A 17,656-nucleotide genomic window follows, 5' to 3' on the forward strand; every position below is an offset into this window, starting at 1 on the left:
TGGGGCCCCTAAGCAAAGGCCAGAAGCGCTTGAACATCGCCACCGGCCAACCGTCTGGTCCCGGCGCCGTGTCCACTTTCATACCGAGGAGAGCGGCGTCGATCTCTTCTGGCAGAAAGGCAAGCCCTAGCGCTTCGTTTTCACAGTCCAACACACGTTGTGAATCCTCCCAAACGTCTTCGCGGAGCCCCGCCCCCTGGGCCTCGCACGAGCCCATCAAATTGATGTAGAACTCGTAAATGTGTCGGGAGATGTCCTCCTGTCGCAACAGAAGCCCCTGCTCTAATTGCAACCTTAAGATGGAACATTTCCAACGACGCCCGTTAGCATAAGCCTGGAAATACTTAGTATTGGCGTCGCCCTTCAAAACCCACTTCAGACCACTTTGTCTACGCCAGTATTCTTCCTCCGCGCGCAGGGACGCTTCTACCTGGCCCTCCAGGGCGTAGCGATGGGCCCATTCCTGCTCTGAGAAGGCCCTAGCATCAGCCAGTGCATCAATCCTTGCGATTTCCGCAAGGATCTCGGCGCGGCGCTCTTTGTCAGACCTCCCTAGGTTTGCGCCCCATCCCTTGAGGCTAGCCCTGAGCCGGCCCCCCACCGCGTTCCAAAATTCCATCGGGCCTCTCTGGGTTCCTAACGAATCAACGCACGCCCGCCATTTCGGCCTGAAAATCTCCTCCAAGCCTGGCACTTCGAACCAGGCTGTTTCGAAGAAGAAGCGCGGGCTGCGTCGCACCCTGTCCTCCCCCGAGGCATAGACGAGCGGTACATGGTCAGAACCTATGCGTGCCTCCGCGACCAATGTACAGAGAGGGAAGCCCATTTCCCATTCCGGCGACATGAACACCCTATCCAGCACTGAGCGCACCGGATCGAGTTGTTTATTAGTCCAAGTGAACCTCGCGCCTGACCTGGTCACCTCCCTTAGGGCCATGGCAGTAATGGCGGAGTTAAACATGGTCACCCTAGGCCAGTTTATATTGATGTTGTTCTTGTCGGCTCCCGATCGGATAAGGTTGAAATCTCCACCCACCAGAACAGGGAGCGTGGCCGCGGACATCGTGGTGACTTTGGCCTGGAGTTCCGCCAAGAACTCCGCCGAACGAGAGTGATCGGCCGGTCCGTAGACTTGTATGATTGCTAACTCGCGAAGCGAGGCACGAATACGGAAATGAGCCGCGATATAAAACGAGCCTACGTCCCAGTCAATAACCTCGTACAGGGCTCGGCTCAAGCCCAGCGCCATGCCACCTGAGTGCCCTACAGCAGGGGCGTGCTGCCACTCAAAGCGCTCCAAGGGGTCGATCGCAAGCAGTTCATGAAAACGAAAATCTGCCTTAATCGTCTCTTGAAGCCCTACGATATCTATGTCCTCTTTGCGCATGTACTCTTTAAGTTGGGTACGCCGCCCCACGTGACCGAAGCCACGGATATTCCAGAACAAAGCTCGCATCTAGATCACGCGATTCTGGAGCCGGACACCCCTGGAGGTGACCGCTTTAGCCACTCGCCTCGTCTTGCCCTTGCAAGTCGTGGGAGAGGGAGCAACCCCTGTTGCCTGTCCCCCCTCTTCGGGCACAGAGATCGCCACGGCGTCCCCTCCCTCGGGTACCCGGGGTCTCTGCTCAGCACGCTCTGCAGCGGCAGCCGCGATCGCGGCCTGCGCTAACTCCTTAGCGCGCACCAGCGAAATCAACTCGCTAACCCCTCCTACACAGGAGGGATCCACACCGCTCGCATCCAACACCTCATGCAAATGATCGTCCGAGAAATCATCTAGAACTGTAAACCGGGGGGGTGGGTTACCTGAGATCTCCATGTTCTTCTGGGCTTGGAGGAGTTGCGCCCTCTGCAAGGACGGCATATTGCCCTTGGCCCCCTTCAAACGCGAGCTGGTGCGCACCGGCGCCGCTGGCACCGTCTTGGTGCGCTTGGCCTTCGAAATCAACACCGTCTTGGAGGCGTCCTGCAGCAGCTGGTCCACTGGAGGCGCTGTCGGGGCCGCCAGCGCCATGACCGACTGCCTCGGAGTGACATGCGCCCCCAGCGGCTCCATCGTGTGCACCGCCTCTGCGCTGACCTTGCGCACCGCCGTCTTCTTCATGAGCTTCACCGAGCCGCTAAGTGTAGAGTCGCGGCCACCAGAGGCAGGAGACCCAGCGGGGCGGGGGCGCGAGGAAGAAGGGGAGCGGCCGTGCGGGAACAGACCACCATCCGCACCCGCAGCCGCCATGGGAGGGGAGGAGACCAACCCCAGGTTGGAGCCATATTGGTTCTGTTGAGGTCTATCCCGTAGAGGTAGTCAAATTGGATCAGTGATCGATTTCTAGCAAAATAGTGAAAAAGTCAAATAAGAGGTGTTAAGCTTTTTATCATTCTGGCATCGAGCTATTTTGCCGCGGGACCTCCTAAGAAAAATCCCAAATTGGATCCAAAATTGACGGGTCGATAGGGCATGAGGTTCAGTATCATAACAGTTTCCTCGTAGTAACGCCAGCGGGTAATTTGGCAAAGAAAAAACTAGTAGGATAACATCTTGATCGGAAAAGAATCAATAGAAGGAGAATCGGACGATATCCTCTTTTCGACTCTGACTCCCCCACTCCAGTCGTTGCTTTTCTTTCTGCATTGCTATTTGACTCTGACCTGTTCTGAAAAAGTCAAGGTATTTCGAAATGGATTCTTATATCAAACTATAGCTATTGCATTAAAGAAGAAAAGAAACTAATAGAAGTCGAAGTTCTTTTACAGACGTCTTTTTTTAGGCGGTCGACTTCTACTTCGATCGCTCGCCTTTACTTTAGGATTTAGATAGCCCCTCTGGTTTGTAAAAAAAATCCTCCTCAGGGAATATAAGATTTTCATGAGGCTGATCCTGAAGGAAGGGAACATCGTCTGCGAGCTCTCTTTCCTAATCCACTTTCTTATTGCAAAGGCTCCAACAGAGCAGAGAAGATCTAACCTCTCTACTTAACACCTCTGAACCAACTTCATTCCTAGCTAAAACAGGCACGCCATGAGGCACCTGAACAAGCCCAGTTAGAACCGACTATTCCAAAACCAGGCCCACTTACCGCCAACAGTTGGTCAAAAAAAATAAATTACCGCTAGCCGACATAGCCCTGACACACTAAATGCTCCCATTTCGTGGGAGCTTAGTATCTGTAGTGATTTAAAAGATTATTATGACATTTTTACTATATATTTGGAAAACCAGGAATGACAACCTCTTTGGCAGGAAATCAAATCTATACTACTATTAAACGATCAAACTAATTCTTTCTTTAAGCCACCCCGCAGATGTACCCAGCCTAATTACCATCGTCAGATTAGTCTCACTAAATAAAATCTAATGAATACAGTTAATTAAATCCCGAGCTATGTGTGCAATTAGCAATTTAGTAGGACTGAACGCACTCCACCCGCGAAGGAATATTCCACGCGCGTCCGCGTACAACGCTTCGTCAACGCAAAGGGCTCTCCATATCTCATCTTCGCAACCACCACGTCGCCTCCATGAGTCTCGGGGGAGAACCCTAGCCGCCACTCCTTCCCTCCCCTATACCTCCTCCCCGTCTCGCCGCCGCCGCCGGAGTGCGCCCCGGGGCGAAGCTAGGGCCAGCGCCTCCATGCGTCTCGGGGGAGAACCCTATCCACCACCCCTTCCCTTCCCTAACTCCTCCCTGTCTCGCCGCCCCCGCCGGAGGGCGTGCCGGGGCGAAGCTACGGCCATCCCCAAGGAGGGCGACGACGGGGCACCTGGTTTGTGTCGGCTTGGCACGGGCGCGCGGCAAACGCTTGGTGCAGCAGCGTTGAGGCACGAACTACGTTGCCGCAGGAGGGTCGCCGACACGAGTTGCTGGCTTGCTGCCTGGCTTAACGGTGACGCGGGCAGGGCACCATGGTGCTATATGACCCCCTGCCTTGCTTCCGCCGGATGCGGGCTCTCTCCACTCCTCATGCATCCACCGTGTTGGTCCAAGCAGAGGACGAAGTCCAGCCCTTGCCAACAAGCTGTACGTCACACGCCCTTCCTCTCTTCAATCAACATTTTTTCTGTTCATCAAATTTCCGAGGAGTCAATTGCATTCCAAATTGTAATATGTGGGAGAAGGAATTGAAGAATAATACATCAGCTAATCTCTGTGAATTTTATATTAAATGGCGACAGATGCATCGATTAGATAAAAGTGAGAACTAATCCATCACAATACAAGATAGCAAGACATGTACTACTTGATGTAGATATGGACAGTATTATAGGATGGACAATGCAAATCCATTGCTCAAGCGATATAGGATTTCACAAAAAAAATTACTGGAATAAACTTTTGGCTCGCTGAACTTTTGAGACCTAACTTACGAATTTATAGTTTGGTAAAGTAGAAGAAATGAACTTTTGGCTTGCTGAACTTGGTGTTTCTTTTTGCAGCATAATGATTTCAGAAGTACGGTCTAATGGAAGGGTGGAGGAAGATTTTTGAAATGGCAAAGTCGTCAGCAAGGACATGAGACAAGAGGTAATAAACATTCTTCTATGTGTTACCATCTGCTATTATATTTCACTATTCTTTTTGCAACATGATGATTTCAGAAGTACAGTCTTTCATTTTGTTTGTTTTGCTCTGGAGATGTTTGAAAATTGGACATATATATGCAGGTCTGACCGAACTACGTCAGTCAACTACGTCAGGTGCACCTTGACCTTCTGCCTGAGCAGATGAACTAGCCACTGCCCTGGATGTTGTGTCGTCCTCCAGTCCCGCTCTGCTGCTTCTGACCAAGCACCTCAAACCAAGACTGATTGCTCTATTATTGTGATCGGTCAATACAATATTGGTATATATGTCTTGTATAGTGCCCTTTTGCATTAGTTTTCTTATATTTGCGGAGTGTGCAAATGAGTTTCTTCTTACCTTTACTCATTAATAATAGTAGTGAGCGATTCTCTGTGTTTTGAGTTATCTATTGGATCAATGTATTTTCTGGATTTATGATGTTCATTTTCAAAGTGATATTTGTACTATGTTCGAATTTTGATGCAAGTTTTAACATGTCAATGGGATCATTATGGCTTGATTTTTTCCACCAAATTATTATAGATGTAATTACCTACAGATCTTGTTCGCATTTAATTCTATCTAGCGGCTCACACATGTTAGTGTTGTGTAGTTAGCTAGCAATCGATACCCAATATCTCATGTACACCAGAAAAGAAAAATTGTTGTAAATAAGTAGTTCACTACCAAGTGCAAACAAGATTTTTGAGACACATGATCTTCATATTGATTCTATTTCAAGGTCGGCAGCTTCCCTCATCTTGGTTCTTATTTTAGGTTCAAGCTGACTGAGTAGTATTTGTGATCCAAATGACTGGTTTCAGGTATCAACTTGACATATGTATGTAGCCCTCTCCATTTCCTCATTCTCTGATTCTTTGGGTCATTTTAGAACTTCTGATGGGTTAAGTTATCTGCAGTATAGTGTCGATACTGCTCTAGGACACCTCCCACATTAGTTCTCCATTGCAATTGTTCACCCAACGGACAAGACAGACGTCTCTATGCTCGCCCACCATTATTTGACTGGATACAGTCACCCATAAGATCAGTATGCCCCAACTTATATTTTTCCAACTTCATTATTTTGGATTATCGGTTGTCCTTACTGCTATCAATCCATGGCAAGAAGTAATGCAACTAAACTACTTCTCTGAGTTTGGTGGGCAGTAATGTAAGAGGATTATCGCCGCATAGTCAATTAGCTAATGAATATTGTGTTTATGGTCAGATAACTCTCTCGCTGGTAATTTGGATAATAAATGTAGAATTACCTACCCATCTTGTTTTAGTTGGACTGATAATTTGGTACTGCAGGGTACATTGAAAAGCATTTTTAAAAGGCATAGGGTGATTGATTTCATGTTAGCAGGAAAATAACCTGCCCTGCTGATGTCATCAGTTTACAAAGTGTGCAACCTGCCCTGCTGATGTCCGGGTTTTTGTATGCTACTACTATGTTATTATCTACCTTGGTGATGAGGCAGGGAAGGTAAGTGGGGCTAACCTGTTTGCTGGAGCAAGAATAATGACCACATTTTTCATTAATGTTTGAGGGGCAAGTGGGGCTAACCTGTTGGCTGGAACAAAAATAATGACCAAGTTTTTCATTAATGTTTGAGGGGCGTATGGTCTTGGTGCTGCTCAAGCTCGGCCATATGACTGTCACTGTAGGTGCTTCTCTGAGTCATTGTCATCTTCTTCGCCACCGGTTTGGTAACCATCTGGGTCTCCTTCTCTGCTCCTGCATATGTGTCATGTTCAAATGAGAAATGGAGAGGAAGTTAGACAAGTTAGTAATTATCGATAATAATAATAATGTGATGTAGAAATACATGTTAGCTGCACATGTGTACCCTGCAAGGAACTATTTTACAATAGAAATGCATATATTGTGGATTGATGACTAAACAAGTTTGCAGGCACATCCCTGAAAATACAGTAGAGCCTTCAATCTTGAGAGTTAAGAATTCTTCCGGTGTTGCTTTGGAAATGTATGTCATATCTGAATGCTTGCTTAATTTAGGTGTATACGTAAAATCTAAAACTGATCAATACTGTTTCTAATAACAGATTTTGGCATATAAAATGGCTCTTAATTATATATATAATTTAAAATGGATGTACGGTAGTAGAATATGTTCAGGTTGAGGGTACTAATTATACCAAACGATGTGCTTTTTCACATATGATTGTAATATTAGTTGAGACGTGCGTTGCACGTGCATATTTACTAGTACTCCCAAGCAGATGGACCAAATGATGCAGAGCAAGACTTGAACAACTTATACAGACTATGCAGGCTCTTCAAGGAACCAAGCTCAACACTATCCTTTGGTTTGCAGGAATGAAGGATAGGAATTTCGTAGGAAAATTTCCTTTGAAGCCCTTTGATATGTAGAAATAGAATCATATTCTTGTATAGGATATGAGGCAATCCTTTGTATTCAAAGGAAAAGAAAACATTAGCCTAGATTCAATGGGGAAAAAATCATATCCTATGAACCAAATCACATCTCTTTTCTTACAGAATTTGACATACATGTCATTTCACTTCATATATTTTTCCTATTCCCATGATAAACCAAAGGAGGCCTGAATCAAGAAACTACAGGGTACAGGATCAAACACAGCAGACATTGGAATAAATATACAAGTAGAAGAAAATGAAGTAAAAGCAAACTTCTTTGTTTCAGCAGGTGGCAAACATGGCATTTCCCGATTACAAGCAGAGGCTATGGCCTTTCAGGTTGCTGCAGAAACAATTTCCAAATTCAGATGCAAGGAGGTCACTCTTCTGGTGGATAATCCGACCCTGGTAAAGGAAGCAGCGCCGCGAAATATTATTCTCACCCCTGGACATTGGGAGAATATTTCTTTGCCACAACAGCAAACATGAATGAAGATACAGATTTATCACATACAGTACCAAGGAACCTTAACTCTGTGTCCCAGAAGCAAGTGTAAATCAGACAAGGTAGTGGGCAAAAAAAATCTGGCATGCTGTAGCTTAGCACATACAGGTGACTGATCAGTGTCCTATGCTTTCAAAGATTGGCAATCAATATGTAAAGGAGTGTCCAATACTGAATGTAAGCTTGATAATGAATAAAAGGTGCCCTTTGCCGCCTCTTTTCCAAAGAAAGGAAATGGGAACAAATAAAGACAAGAAATAGGACCACTTGGCAAGCATCAGAGAAATATCTTGGCAGAAAAAACTTTAATAACAAACCCAAAATGGCACGAACATTGCTATAATTGATTTAGGGAAGTTCATATGCTAAAACATAAGGAGCACAAGTTCCGCAAAAAGCGACGGTAATACAAACAGCCACGCCTTGTATGAAGTTTCTAATAATACAATCTTTCAAGTGAACGACGAAGGTGTAATTGGTTTATTGGAACTCAAATTCCGTAACGAAACGCAGCAACGAATATTGACGAACCCACCCAACTATGAGTATGCTCTGGCAAATTGGTGATGTTGTACGCCAAACGTAGGGAGGGGGATTAGGCCTTGGTCTTCTTGGGCACTGCCAAACGCTCCCTGAAATCGTCCTCCATGAGCACCAAGCCGTCGCGCAGGACGACCTTGGGCTCCCAGTCGAGAACCTCCTTGGCCTTGGTGATGTCAGGCTTCCTCTGGCGAGGGTCATCAGGAGTGTTCTCAGTCATCGTCACTGTCACTTCTGGGTTGATCAACTGTAAGTAAAATCACACATGTTATTATACCATCCAGAATTGTCATGCATTGAAGCTGAATGGAGCACTGCTACTTGAAACAAAAAGGTTGGATGTAATGAGTCGATGAGTATAGAATATCCCACTTACCTCCTTCACATTCTCGGCAAGTTCCAGCATGGTGAATTCACCTACATTTAAAGAAAGTCCAGTTCATCACCACAGGAACGAAAGTGCAGAATTATAAATAATTTACAGATCAAGTTGTTAGCGCGTTGCCAAAGATTTATTATTATTATTATTATTTTTGCAAAAGAAGTTTACCTGGGTTCCCAATGTTAATGGGTCCGGTGTTGTCTCCATTCATCAGCTTCATAAGACCATTGACCTGCATTGAAATGGTACACCACTGGTAAGGTGACCATCCACAGTTTTGACAAGATAGTATTCAATAGTAAGATGATAGTAGAAAACAAACCATATCAGCGACGTAGCAGAAGCTCCTGGTCTGTGTTCCAGGCTTCTGGACAGTCAGTGCTTCACCACTACAAATTACAACAAATAAGCACCAAAACTATCTGGACGCAAGATCAGAAAAAGTCAAGTCAAACAAGAATTACCGAATGGCCTGAGCAATGAAGTTACTAACAACACGGCCATCATCGATGTTCATCCTAGGTCCATAGGTGTTGAAAATCCTGGCAATACGGATCTCTACAGAAATAGACGACATATACTTATTAAGGACAACTCATAACCGAAGACTTACTGAAGGACGAACAAACTAATAGCAAATAGATTAGTTTAAATTTAAGGTCAAAGTATTACCAATGCCGTGCTGCCTGTGGTAGTCGAACATCAGTGTCTCAGCTACACGCTTACCCTCATCGTAGCAGCTCCTGACTCCTGATAAAGAAAATAAATTCAAAACATGAGACTTACGTGGCACAAGTTTAGAAAAGATAACATAACATTTTTGCCAGATGAACAGGCATACCAATTGGGTTAACATTGCCCCAGTACGCCTCCGTCTGAGGATGCTCAAGGGGATCACCATAAACTTCAGAGGTCGAAGTCAACAATATTCTGCAGTTGAACACAAAACCTCAGGTTAATATGGTTTTCATTTCTGCCATGATACTGCCACAATCGATCTAAGTGATAAACACTGACCTAGCTCCAACTCTCTTTGCAAGTCCAAGCATGTTCAAGGTTCCAATGACATTCGTCTTGATGGTCTGTACAAGATATTTACACCCATGCGTGTGTCAGGACAGATAGGAGCAGTTATGACAGAATAAACACAAAAACAGAGCCTACACACACCTTGACAGGGTTGTGCTTGTAGAAGATTGGTGAGGCAGGGCAAGCAAGGTGGTAGATTTGGTCAACCTCCACGAGCAGTGGTTCGGTGACATCTGAAATGCAGCAAAATGTAAAATTAATGTGAAACTCACGCACAAGAATGTAATGACGAAGATATAACACTTGAGCATTGCAGCACAAGTTAACGGCAATTTGGCTTGTTTTCATGGTTGGACAATCACTTAGTCTTGGAATATGGTTGGACTATAACACTTGAGCGAAGTGTATAAATATGCATGGATGTCCTTTCTATCTAGAACAGAAAGTTACCAAAAGAAAGTCACATAAGCATGCCATAGACAAATGAGATACTGAGGTGTAGTTAACTCAAAGGCTTCACTGACTAGTTTAGAATATTGCAGGTTCAATTCAACAGACAACTCAGGACATGGTTTTTGTACGGCCATTGGCTATGACCTTATAAACTTATATGGTTCTCTATTTCTCATGTGTTAAACAATGATCTGTATACTTTAAAGGAACAGTGGAAAGAAACAACTCATTGGTGTCAACTATCTGTGTTCATTACAAAATAGTATAGCCACATGGAAAGGAGATGAATCAAGAATTTACTACAAGATGCCTTCAGCATGCAGTATTACCGTGACGGATGAGTTCAAATCTTGGGTGTCCGATCCACTTCTTCAGGTTGTCTTTTGACCCAGTGAAAAAGTTGTCAGCAACAATGACCTGAACCAAAAAGAAGGCACGATCAGATTGGTCTACATTTGCTAAGTTTGTCTGTACAGAACTGCATAGTAACAACACTGAATTCTACATGATGAGCCGAGCTTCGAATCATGTAGAATTGTAGATAAACAGTACACCCCTCTGTTTTAAAATGTACTGAGAGAGGTGAACATGAGAGAGCTCAGTACCACTAACAGGCACTCTGCATGATTCAGAAGGGAGGTTCCTAGAATAAAATAGTCACAGACTCATAGCAAGATCTCAGAAGCATTGCCACTGGATCTCAGTTGACCTCACATTCTGAAACAGATCAGATAGTTCTCTAAAGCATTGCCACTGGATCTCTGTAGTTCTAAAGAAATTGAGAGTGGAGCAAAGTTTCCAGCTTAAGCTCTAGACAGTAGTGCCCCACAGCATGCAAAAACTAATGCACAAGCTTGCACACTGAGATCTGGCCTGGCACAAAGCAGCTCTCCACTCTGAACGTCGTTTTCACGAAATTCTAGACCCACTCAGTTGGTGACTCTGACTGTGCCACTCAGATCCAAGCGGAAGGGAGTTGACCCCGCACAGGTGAATTTCGCTAACAGCTAGAATGATGCTAGGGGATCTGGTCCTGACCTCGTTCTTCTCGTTCTCCATGAGCTTGTCGACGAGGTGCGAGCCGATGAAGCCAGCTCCGCCGGTGACCAGGATCCGCATGTTGGCCTGCCCAAACCCCCACAGAGTCCCAAAATTAGCGCCAGTCGTGTGACGAGCAGCGAGATCCAGCCGCGATCAGATCCCGAGGCGTACCTGGAAGAACTTGGAGAAGCGGATGGGGGAGGGAGTGGGCGGCGGGCGCGTGGTGGCGCCGTTGCCATTGGCGGCGTCCTTCTGCGCCATCGCGCCGAGCACCTGCACACGCAGATCCAACCGGGCCGAGAGGAGAGATGGTCAGAAGCCACACGACGCAGCAGCCCAACCCAACCCAACCCAAAACCTTCCGAGATTCTGGACACGATCTGATCGACGATCGCGATCGAGGAAGGAAGTTGAGAACGAACGGGCGCTCACCAGCGGCGGTGGTGACGGGATTGGGGCTTAGTTCGGACACGAGGAAGCGGTGCGTTTGAATCGGATTAGACCGTGGGCGGACGACGAGGCGAGGTGGAAAGCCCTCCCAGATCTGAGCCGTATTTATAAGCGCCCCCTGTCCCTCCCCCTCCACCTCGCATGAAACACACACCGACTGCTACCAACCGGCGCCGATCAGCTCAGCTCAGATCCCATCCCACCACACCACACCGCCCGACTTGCTCCAACGACATCAGCTTTTTCCTTAAGGAAAACAATTGCCGAAAGGACGGTGAAAAAACCGGGCGATTAATCAATGCCTACTCCGTGCAGTGCCGCTCGCGCTTCGGTTGGAAGCAAAGTTGCCGCTGATGGTGGCGCCCGGCGAGACCCCAACCGCTGGTGCGTGCGATCGACGGGGACAGCTCAGCGCGCCCGGCCCCGGATCCGAGATTTAGAACCGCGATTAGGCGGGGATTTGGTAGGGGATTCGGCGTCAGTGGGCGTTGTTTACGACTGGGAGGGGGAGTGCTCGCCTCGCTGCCAGGTGGGGCCATTGACTTCACACTTTAGCTGTTGGCGGGTAAGGTTAGCAGGAGGGCGATGGCTTCGCGGGCCGACCGACAAGAGTTCGGGGGCTCCTCGTGTGGGGGTTCGACCCGCTATGGTCTCTGTCGGGTTCGAGACCGCCCCCCTCCTGGTTGCTTGAGACATACACTACTCTGGTGCGTCGTGATCCGTGCATTCAGTAGTGAGCAGCATCATCGGCAAAACGGAAAGTGGGAGGACTAGAAGAACATGGGCACCACGTCATGAACATCACGGCTGCATTATCATATCACTGCCATTTAATAATCCGGGATTGTCAGTCCGAGCTGCTCCAGCGAAAAGTTAACATCTTTTTAGTGCCGTGGTTAGTGGGTGGTTACACAGCTTGCTCAAAAGTTAAGGGATTTAATAGTGCCACGAGGTCCATGACAATCTATAGTGCTAGTGTTATTCTTGCCCATCCCTTGAGGAAAGGAAAGATTAAAATGAAAATTGATGTGGCCGTACTAATATTAAACGGTCATCCGAGCTGTTGCCTCATGTGATTTTGACGGTGGATCTGATTTACCCAAATGATAACGCCCACACATGTGCCACGAAGCAACATGGCCCAAACGTCTTTATTATCATTCATTTTGTCACGTCAAAATAGATGACGTCAGCGGGAATTTTTTTGGTTTTCGGCTTAACAATATTTTATCTCTTAATTAAAAATTTGTTTTCATTATTAAATCCGTCTTGACGATTTTTTTTCGTTTGCCAAAAGTTGCCGTGATGTTTACATTGTAGTTGTCATAGTATTCACACTAAAGTTGTCATGTGGCAATTTTAGTTTATAGATCATGGCAATTTTAGTATTTTGACCATGGCAATTCCAGTACTTTGACATGAAAATTATTTTTTGTATAAACCATGGCAATTTTAAGTGCATGTATCATGACAATTTTAATTTATGATTTATGGCAAGTCTAGTTTCTTAATTCCCCGTTTTATAATATATCAAAATTTACTTTTAAATGTAGAAGAAAAATAGCTGAAATATATCATGACAACTTCAATGTAAACACCATGGCTATTCATGTGTAATGGACATTGCAACTTTTACCCCCAAAAAAAGTCGTCGAAACATATTGATATGAGATCTAATTTCGAAGATCTCGTCGCGATGGATTTAATGATGAAAACAGATCTTTAATCGGATTTTTTATTTAAGAGCTAAAACATTTTAAAACTGAAAATCTAAAAAGTTTCCCACATGCATGCATGCGAAGACGTGGCGCAATCTGTGTGTTATAGGATGTGTGGACGGGTGTTGCTCCCACCACACGTGTGGGCGTTATCAGCTGTAGTGGGAGTAATTGAAGAGTAACATCGATTCCAACTCAACAAATTTGCCTATGTGACATGAGTGAAATGACAAAAAAGGTAAACTAAGTAACTTAACTAGTTATTTGTCACGGCCCACGGGCGTACCGGGCTGCGTCCCGTGACTAGGGCCAGGCCCATGTAATGACTGAGTGAGCGGTGAGCGTGTGTGTGTGGCCTCGTCTCTTAAGGCGTGGCAGGTGAGGAGAGAAAAGGGGGGAGTCTGATTAACTATCCTCTGGTTTGTACCTAACCTTCTGTCTGCTACCTCGATCCCCAATTCCCTCTCCAAGTTCCTTTCCCTGGAGACCTAGTTCGTGACAATTGGTATCAGAGCAACCGATCCTGCCCACTCTGGCGCCGAACAAACAGAACCAGCAGATCGAGGCCATGAGCCAGAGAGTGGAGGAGATGAACGAGCAGAGTCAGACTATGGCCGATCTGATGAAGCAGCTGCTCGCGAAGTTCAAGGATTTGAAGGGGGCGGTGGCGGAGTTGAAAGAGGAGCAAGCCCAGACAAAGGCGGCCATGGAAGCAGCACAGATCAATGGGGGCGGCGGTGCGTCCACGTCGCCAGAGGGGCCGGCCACCGTCGACATCAGGACGGCCTCGACCAGGGGGCCGCCGCCCGCAAGCAACCAGGACGCGGGGCCTGGGGTCGAGCAGCCGGAGATCGACTGCGGAGGAGTGACCGCTCCATCTCCAAGGGCTGCACCGGTGCCGTCCACGCACCTGCCGCGCCCGCATCAGGATCGAGCCGCCGCCGACCACTACCACCTCGGGCGTGCTGGATTCGGGTCAAGTGACCGTCGCGACGCCCATCTCTTCCGGGGTGATGCTCCTGGGCTCTTGGGAGCCGGGATGCGCGCCCCGGTCACAGGTGCGCCCAATCACAGTGTCTCAATTCCGGGTCGCAATTTTGGGGGAGGAGAGCATGGGTATGAAGATGATAGGACATATCGTGAGCATTGGGGGCGTCCACCAGGATCGCACACACCCAAAATGGAATTCCCTAAGTTTGATGGGGAAAATCCTAAGCTCTGGCGGCAGCAATGTGAAGTTTATTTTGAGTTGTTTAGAGTCTGGGAGAGCTTCAAAACTCGCTATGGTATGCTGAACTTTCGGGGTACAGCTGCCTTGTGGTGGCAGAATGTTGAAGCCCAGGGCCGCATAGATAATTGGCCAACTATGTGCAGTTTGGTGCAGGAGAAGTTTGGGAAGAACAAGTATGCCAATTACCATAGACAATTGCATGCTCTTAGGCAAACTGGTAGTGTAGCTGAGTACTATGAGCATTTTGAGCAACTAAGGCCTCAAATTTTGCTCTACAATTCCAACTTAGATGAGAGTTTCTTTGTGGAGGAGTTTGTTTCGGGATTGCGGGATGACATTCGTTCTGCTATTTGGTTACATCGCCCCGAAAATCTCGATACTGCTTGTACTTTGGCAATGTTGCAGGAAGAGGAGCTGGACCCGTACAAGAGGCGTTCATTTTACAAGCACGATCGTGACCAGAACAAGCATGATCGCGATCAGTACAAGCACAATATACGGTCCAAAGTGACTGGCAAATCTGATGAGGCTTGTCCTGCTACCTCCTCCAAGACAGATGACAAGGTGGAGTCTCTCAAGGCCTTCCGTAGGGCAAAAGGGTTATGTTTCACCTGCGGAGACAAATGGAGCAAAACACACAAGTGCCCTGATCACGTGCCTCTCCATGTTATTGAGGAACTGATTGAGGTGCTCCAAGCTGAGGATCCTCCAACAGAAGAGGGCGAGATGGGTGCATCCAGTGATGATAGTGAGATCATGATGCTTCGCTCGCCGGAGGCTGTGTCCAAGAGCTCGACCAAGCGCACACTCCGGCTGCACGGTTTCATCGGCAAGCGACACATATTAATCCTAGTGGACTCAGGCAGTGATTGCTCGTTTGTGAATGAGCAACTGGTCAAGGAGATGGATCTCACCACCGAACCAACGCCTCCATCAACGTTTGTTATTGCAGATGGCAACAGGATGAGGTGTGATTCTTTTGTGCCTCAACTGGAATGGGGAGTGCAAGGACATTCATTCACTCAGGATGTCAAGGTGCTACCGTCGGGCTGTTATGACCTAATTCTGGGAGCCGACTGGCTTTGTGATCATAGCCCCATGTGGGCAAACTGGAGGGGGCATTGTCTCCGGTTCTCTCACAAGGGGAGACGTATCACCCTCCAAGGGATTACTGACAAAGTCGTGAGTTGCAAGAAGATGTCAGCAAGGAAGGTGCGTGGGCTGCTTCGTCATCATGCGGTCACACACATGGTGCAAGTGTCTCCGGCGGCAGTATCCATGGTGTGTTCCCTTGAACAAAGCTCTGAAACAGAGGAACATACTATACCGAGTGAAGTGCAGCCACTGTTGGAGGAGTTCGCTGAACTGTTTGCTACACCTCAAGCCCTGCCGCCACGTCGAGCTGCAGACCATCGCATTCCACTGGTGGCTGGAGCACAACCAGTTAAAGTACGCCCCTATCGCTATACACCACAACAAAAAACAGAGATTGAAAAGCAAGTTAAGGAGATGTTGCGCAACGGCATTATTCAACACAGTGTGAGTCCATTTGCTTCTCCGGTGTTGCTTGTGCGAAAGAAAGATGGCAGCTGGCGTTTCTGTGTTGATTACCGTCATCTCAACGCCCTCACAATCAAGAACAAGCACCCCATGCCAGTGATTGACGAGTTACTCGATGAGTTAGCAGGTGCCCGATTTTTCACCAAATTGGATTTCAGGTCGGGGTACCATCAAATTCGTGTTGCAGCAGAAGATCAATACAAAACTGCATTCCAGACTCATCAAGGCTTGTATGAGTTCCTGGTGATGCCCTTTGGGGTCACTAATGGACCACCAACCTTCCAAGGAGTGGCGAATCAACTCTTTGAACCTGATCTGCGCCACGGTGTGCTTGTGTTTGTTGATGATGTGTTAGTTTACAACAAAACAAAAGAAGAACATTTGCAACAGCTCCGACGGGTCTTTGAGGTACTGAAACAAAATCCATTTTTCTTGAAGCGAAGCAAATGTTCTTTCATGCAACAAGAACTCGAATATTTGGGGCACGTGGTGAGTGAAAAAGGGGTGGCAACCAGTACGACCAAAGTCCAAGCAGTGAAGAATTGGCCTTGCCCGACATCATCCAAGGCATTGCGTGGATTTCTAGGTTTAACTGGGTACTACCGCAAGTTTGTACAGCATTACGGCATCCTGGCACGACCATTGACTCAACTTTTGAAGAAACACGTTCCATTTCAATGGGGTCCCGACCAGCAAACTGCTTTTGAACTGCTCAAGCAAGCTATGATCAAGGCACCAGTTTTAGCCATTCCAGATTTTGGGGTACAGTTTGTGTTGGAAACGGATGCGTGCAACACGGGCATCAGAGCAGTCCTCATGCAGAAAGAGCACCCAGTGGCATATCTCAGTAAGGCCTTGTGCACTCGAAGTCAAGCCCTGTCTACCTATGAGAAGGAGTGTCTTGCCATCATCTACGCCGTAGACAAATGGAGCCCTTACTTGCAACATGCTGAGTTCATCATCCGCACGGATCATCGTAGTCTGTTGCACCTTGCAGAACAACGTTTGCACACTGGTGTCCAACACAAGGCTTTTGTCAAGCTCATGGGTTTGCAATATAAGATTCAGTTCAAACAAGGTGTGGCCAATCAAGCAGCAGATGCACTGTCTCGGCAACACGAGGACACCGGAGTGATGGCTATTTCTTCAGCGACCCCAGCATGGATGGACAATCTTCAACAGGGTTACGCGGATGATCCGCATGCTTCTCAACTCATAGCTGAGTTAAGCGCATCACCGCCAAGCACGGGGAAGGGTGAATTTTCCCTCCGAGATGGTCTTCTTCGCTTCAAAGGCCGTATCTGGGTTGGAGCCAACCCCTTGGCTCAGAACCACATTATGCAAGCTCTGCATTCCAGTGGCATCGGGGGACATTCTGGAATCTATGCCACTTATCATCGTATCAAACAACTGTTTGCATGGACCAAAATGAAGCAGGATGTCAAACGATTTGTGGCGGAATGTCAGACCTTTCAGCGTGCCAAACCTGAACATGTCAAGACACCTGGTTTGCTTTAGCCCTTGCCCATTCCCAAAAGGCCATGGGAGGTGGTCAGCCTTGATTTCATTGAAGGGTTACCCAACCGGCACGACATAATTCTGGTTGTCGTCGACAAGCTTACCAAGTATGGGCATTTCATTCCCTTGGCTCATCCATTCACAGCCCTCCAAGTGGCTCAAGCATATATGACTTCTGTGTACCGTCTTCATGGTTTGCCTGAGGTGATCATCTCTGATCGCGACCGTATCTTCACCAGCAACTTTTGGCAAGCTCT

General features: G+C 47.2%; 2 protein-coding genes, 1 long non-coding RNA gene and 1 pseudogene across 3 annotated transcripts; 3 read left to right on the forward strand and 1 right to left on the reverse strand.

Annotated features, from left to right (window-relative positions):
* Nucleotides 1-3,447: 3,447 nt before the first annotated feature.
* Nucleotides 3,448-5,041, forward strand: LOC125529916 (uncharacterized). Its single transcript, XR_007292781.2, has 3 exons — nucleotides 3,448-4,019; nucleotides 4,436-4,523; nucleotides 4,664-5,041. It is a non-coding gene; the product is annotated as an uncharacterized LOC125529916 (long non-coding RNA).
* A 2,759-nt stretch (nucleotides 5,042-7,800) lies between these two features.
* LOC125529915 (UDP-glucuronic acid decarboxylase 6) lies at nucleotides 7,801-11,600 on the reverse strand. The gene is made up of 13 exons (XM_087518599.1): nucleotides 11,355-11,600; nucleotides 11,094-11,195; nucleotides 10,920-11,006; nucleotides 10,211-10,298; nucleotides 9,570-9,661; nucleotides 9,417-9,481; nucleotides 9,241-9,329; nucleotides 9,072-9,149; nucleotides 8,864-8,957; nucleotides 8,722-8,788; nucleotides 8,568-8,631; nucleotides 8,394-8,434; nucleotides 7,801-8,264 (listed from the first exon to the last, which is right to left on the reverse strand). Exons 2-13 carry the CDS (start codon nucleotides 11,181-11,183, stop codon nucleotides 8,073-8,075), a joined length of 1,047 nt encoding a protein of 348 aa, XP_087374725.1. The 5' UTR covers nucleotides 11,184-11,195; nucleotides 11,355-11,600; the 3' UTR covers nucleotides 7,801-8,072.
* Nucleotides 11,601-13,072: 1,472 nt separating this feature from the next.
* Nucleotides 13,073-13,143, forward strand: LOC147976179 (small nucleolar RNA SNORD36; annotated as a pseudogene).
* A 515-nt stretch (nucleotides 13,144-13,658) lies between these two features.
* Nucleotides 13,659-17,399, forward strand: LOC147976180 (uncharacterized). The gene has a single exon (XM_087520761.1). The coding sequence runs from the start codon at nucleotides 13,659-13,661 to the stop codon at nucleotides 17,397-17,399; it is 3,741 nt and encodes a 1,246-aa protein (XP_087376887.1).
* The last annotated feature ends 257 nt before the right edge of the window (nucleotides 17,400-17,656 follow it).

This window comes from Triticum urartu, chromosome 4A (genome assembly GCF_056163025.1).
Source record: "Triticum urartu cultivar PI428250 chromosome 4A, HENAU_Tu73, whole genome shotgun sequence".
NCBI lineage: Eukaryota > Viridiplantae > Streptophyta > Magnoliopsida > Poales > Poaceae > Triticum > Triticum urartu.